This window comes from Malurus melanocephalus, unplaced genomic scaffold (genome assembly GCF_030028575.1).
Source record: "Malurus melanocephalus ecotype Western Australia unplaced genomic scaffold, MMel_1.1 scaffold_689, whole genome shotgun sequence".
Taxonomy (NCBI): Eukaryota; Metazoa; Chordata; class Aves; order Passeriformes; family Maluridae; genus Malurus; species Malurus melanocephalus.
Window position 1 is genome coordinate 108,443 of NW_026623921.1, and position 3,813 is coordinate 112,255.

The window sequence follows — 3,813 nt, forward strand, 5'->3', positions numbered from 1 at the left end:
CGCTCCGCCCCGCTCCTCCTCCCGGTGCTGCCTCCGGCCCGGTGCCCGGGGAGCCGCAGGGCCAGTGGCTTTGCCTTGCTTCCCTTCCCTTCCACCCGAACGGGCTGCGCACGGGATTAGACCGCCGGAAAGGGGAGCTGCGCTCCTGCTCGYTCAAGAGACGAGATAAACAATCCCGCGAAGCTCTTTGCTCTTACCTACCGTGGAACATGTTGCTATGTTTCTGTTTGAGCTCCAAGACATTCTCTCCTTCCCCAACAAATCTAAACATGCTTGCTTTTGGTCTGGGATCCCAATAACACCACAATAAAGGGACAGAGAGAAACAGTTTTCAGACACAGGTTGCATTACCTTTATGCCTGGATTAATCATTTGTACCTGAGTTAAGGAATGAACTTTCCTCACAAATTTTCACTTGAATTAAAGGAAGGCTCATCTAAGGGTGAAGAATTAGTACACTCTAACAGCTCCTGGACAAGGAATTTAATACCAGCCCTTCCTGTACTCTGCATGGACCAGAAGAAACTTTTCCTTTACTGTGATACAGAGATACGGATTTTTCTTGTCTTTTTCCTTTCCCTTCTTCCCACTTCATGCACAGGTATGAAAAATTATGGATTAGGCAAAGCTACAGCTGAGCACCAGGCAGGGTGCAACACWGAGAAGCCAGCAAAGCGCTGGGGTGGTGTCTCTTGCAGGAACTTCTATCCCAAAGCAGCTTAGCAAGGATGCCTCATGCCTCACCTTTACCACTCTAGTGCAGCTGAACTCAGGGATCCCATCAGAGCCAGCACACCACAGTCACTGCCAGTGCTCCCAGGGCCCTTCCCAAAGGCCAGTGCTCTCCCTCCARCTGAATGAGAGGCCAAACAGACACTAGCTTTGCTAATACTCTATAGACCCCCAGCTCCTTCTGTGTCCATATAGCTTGTTACAATATTTTGGCCTATTTCACCKCCCCAGAAAACCACAAATCTTAAAACTTCTATCAACTATTCCTAAGTAATTTCTCTGGTCTGCAAGATGAAAAATACAAACAGATGAAAAATACCCCTGCCAACCTTTGGATTAAAGCCAACTGATAATAAATCAACTTGCTCTGTGCTCAGAAGCTGTGCTGGTATACCTCCTGAGAGTCACTTTTACCAAATGACTGGTGCTTTTCCAGCTCCTAAACTTGGTAAAACACGTTTATCCTGTACCAGACACATTCTACATAGACTTAAGTGAAGTTTTCTCATGCTACTTAAAGATTACGTTTTGCCCAAAGCAACATTCCTGGCGTGGCTGCAGAGGACCCCTGTGCAGTACAGCTCTCCTGTACTGAGCCAGAGTGGCCAGCACGCTGCACAGGCTGCAGCTCAAGGCATCGGGGGAATCAAACGTGGGATCCCCCCAAAATTAAAGCAATCATTCACAACTTCCCTGAATGTTTAGAAGCATTTTTGAGCTGTGGTCTTAGGAAGAGGAACCATGTAAAAGAAGGTGTCAGGGAAAAGGATGGTGTTACTTAATTGACAGACCAACCTCCAGCATCCTAGGAAACAGAATTTGGCACTGGTTTCAATGCTCAGCACAGACAGARGGCTGCTGCTTTTGAGGATAAGGAACATTGGACAAATGATATATAAGTGGAACCTACCTCATTCCCTGCATGTGACTGTTGTGCTCTGGTAGAATCATCCATTCTCTCCTTCTCAGCACGTCTGTCTTCCTGTTTTTCCACCTGGGATTGCTGYGATCCATAAAATTCATTGAAACATTTCCAAGTGTCATAAAAGCTTTCTCAACTGGAAAAAAAAACCCCAAGATTAGAGAATGTTCTCACAAAATTCCTGGGGAAGTCAATCTTGTTTCAATTCCTCCGATCTTTATTTAAATTTGTTCTCATGGGGTCAATACTTTTCTAGAACACAGAGTTCTAATTAACCCCAAGTGTATTATTCACCTTTCCTCTTTGTGTTATTCATGGTAAGAAAATAAACATTAATAAAAAGTGAAACTGCCACTCCAGATGACACTCCAGGGCAGCTTTACCCCATAAATACTCCCATTTAGGGCCACACAAAGACTGCTCATGCTTGGGTGGCTTCAAGACACCAGTAACAGTGAGTACAAAGCACATTCTTATCCGGCACATGAATCATACACTCAGCGTGAATGCTGAACAACACTAAATGATTTTTCAGGAATGCTATGAGGAGTTTTATTTTCGATACCCTGAATTTTGGGAATAATCAACTGAGAGTTCAAATAAATCCCATGAARTGCGGTGCTCAACCAAGGAACTACAGTCATCTGTGCAAATGTGTGTCACTGAKGAGTCTAGCTGTTACAAATACCCTGATCCTGCTGACACTCTCACACCATCAGCTTTTACTATGCAAAAAMCAGGCTGGAGATCCATGAAAAGGAGAAGAGAAAAAATAGGCCTCCAGAGTGACTTACGGAAGGATGAAGGAAAATTATAGCTTGTTCTCATMAAAAATAGCTAAAACCCCATATTATCAATAGAATCATAGAACTATGATTCTGGCTGGAAGAAACCTTTGAGATCATCAAAACAAATCGTGAAAGACCAGCCTGCCAGCATGAAGGCAAGATCACCTCCACAGTGTGTTTCTTCATTTGTTTGTTTGGTTTTTTTTTGAGTTATGAGGTGCAATAAGGAAGTTGCTGTGCTTTAATTCCACATCTCTGTATTTCACAACAATTCCCCTTAAGATATACCTTTCACCTCTGCTGGTAACACAGATTAGAAACATGCATATCTAAGTTACTGAGAGAATTTATATTTTTATCAATAACATTTTATGGTTTTATTTTAAAAACAGATTACCCACATAGATCCTTATTGCTAGCAAAGCAATTTGCAAATCACATACATTAACTGGTGACACACAGGTAACAGAAGAAACATGCTCATTTATGTCTGATTCAGCATTCTGAAGCCCGATAATGACTTACTTTAAAAACTACTGCAGAAAGCGGATGAGGAATGTTCAGAAAAATCTGGTTAACAATCAGAAGAATAATGTAAGAGAGGCTAGAAATTATTTTTCCCCCACCACGGAAGGCTTTTGAGATTACTGGAGGTTTCATTTCCTTTTTTGTCACACATGCTGTTAGTTTCACACAAAAGGAAAGAATTAATCCAAGAAATAAGTCTCTCTGAGACGTTTACTACAAGTTCACACAAAACCCACCCTCATTGACTTCGCTTGCTCCAGTTCTCCCTAAGTGTTCACATTCAAGTGTAAAGTTGTGCTGTTTCCACCGCAGYCTGTGCTACTGGATCCAGTCACAGAACAAGCTGGGAATTTTGGCTTGTGACCTAATGAGAGTTGACCAAGTATCCGAGTTTGTAAGATTTTACAGCACCCAAGACCAGCAGGGGAAATTAATACTAATGGAGCACGTTGAAACAAGCCGGTTTCCAAGCCAAACGTTCGTGAGAGATGCCCAGCAATCAGAACACCCCCAGCCCTGCACCTGGCGTCCCGGGGGTGCTGCCCTTSCAGCGGAGAGCTCGGGCTGGTGGCAGAAGCCTTTACATCCTGCCGAGTATCTGCACGGACAGTTTAAAACAAGCCCGGGGTAAGAGGAACAGAAAGATTCCGGTGTCCCAAAACACGATGCCGTCGGCMGCGGGCGCCTCCGGAGGGCGCGGGGCGGGGAAGGGCGGCCCCGGGGCAGCTTCACCCCGCCCGCCAGCCCCGCTCCGGCAGCCGCCGCCCAACGGCCCCGCCGCGCCCGGAAACGGCAGCACCGGCGCGGGGCTCCGCTCCCCGGACATGAGCGGGCTGGGCACCG

General features: G+C 45.5%; 2 protein-coding genes across 2 annotated transcripts in view; one reads left to right on the forward strand and one right to left on the reverse strand.

Moving 5' to 3' along the window:
• TMC5 (transmembrane channel like 5) overlaps positions 1-3,390 on the reverse strand; it is a 25,530-nt gene extending 22,140 nt beyond the window's left edge. Inside the window, exons 1-2 of the mRNA XM_057384150.1 lie at positions 3,207-3,390; positions 1,643-1,790 (exon numbers count right to left, since the gene is read on the reverse strand). The gene's annotated coding sequence lies outside the window, so the exon portion shown is untranslated. The remainder of the gene's footprint in view (positions 1-1,642; positions 1,791-3,206) is intronic.
• Positions 3,391-3,635: 245 nt separating this feature from the next.
• Positions 3,636-3,813, forward strand: part of TMC7 (transmembrane channel like 7) — a 12,628-nt gene continuing 12,450 nt past the window's right edge. The window contains exon 1 of the mRNA XM_057384154.1: positions 3,636-3,807. Coding sequence (XP_057240137.1) covers positions 3,636-3,807 — 172 coding nt within the window. The remainder of the gene's footprint in view (positions 3,808-3,813) is intronic.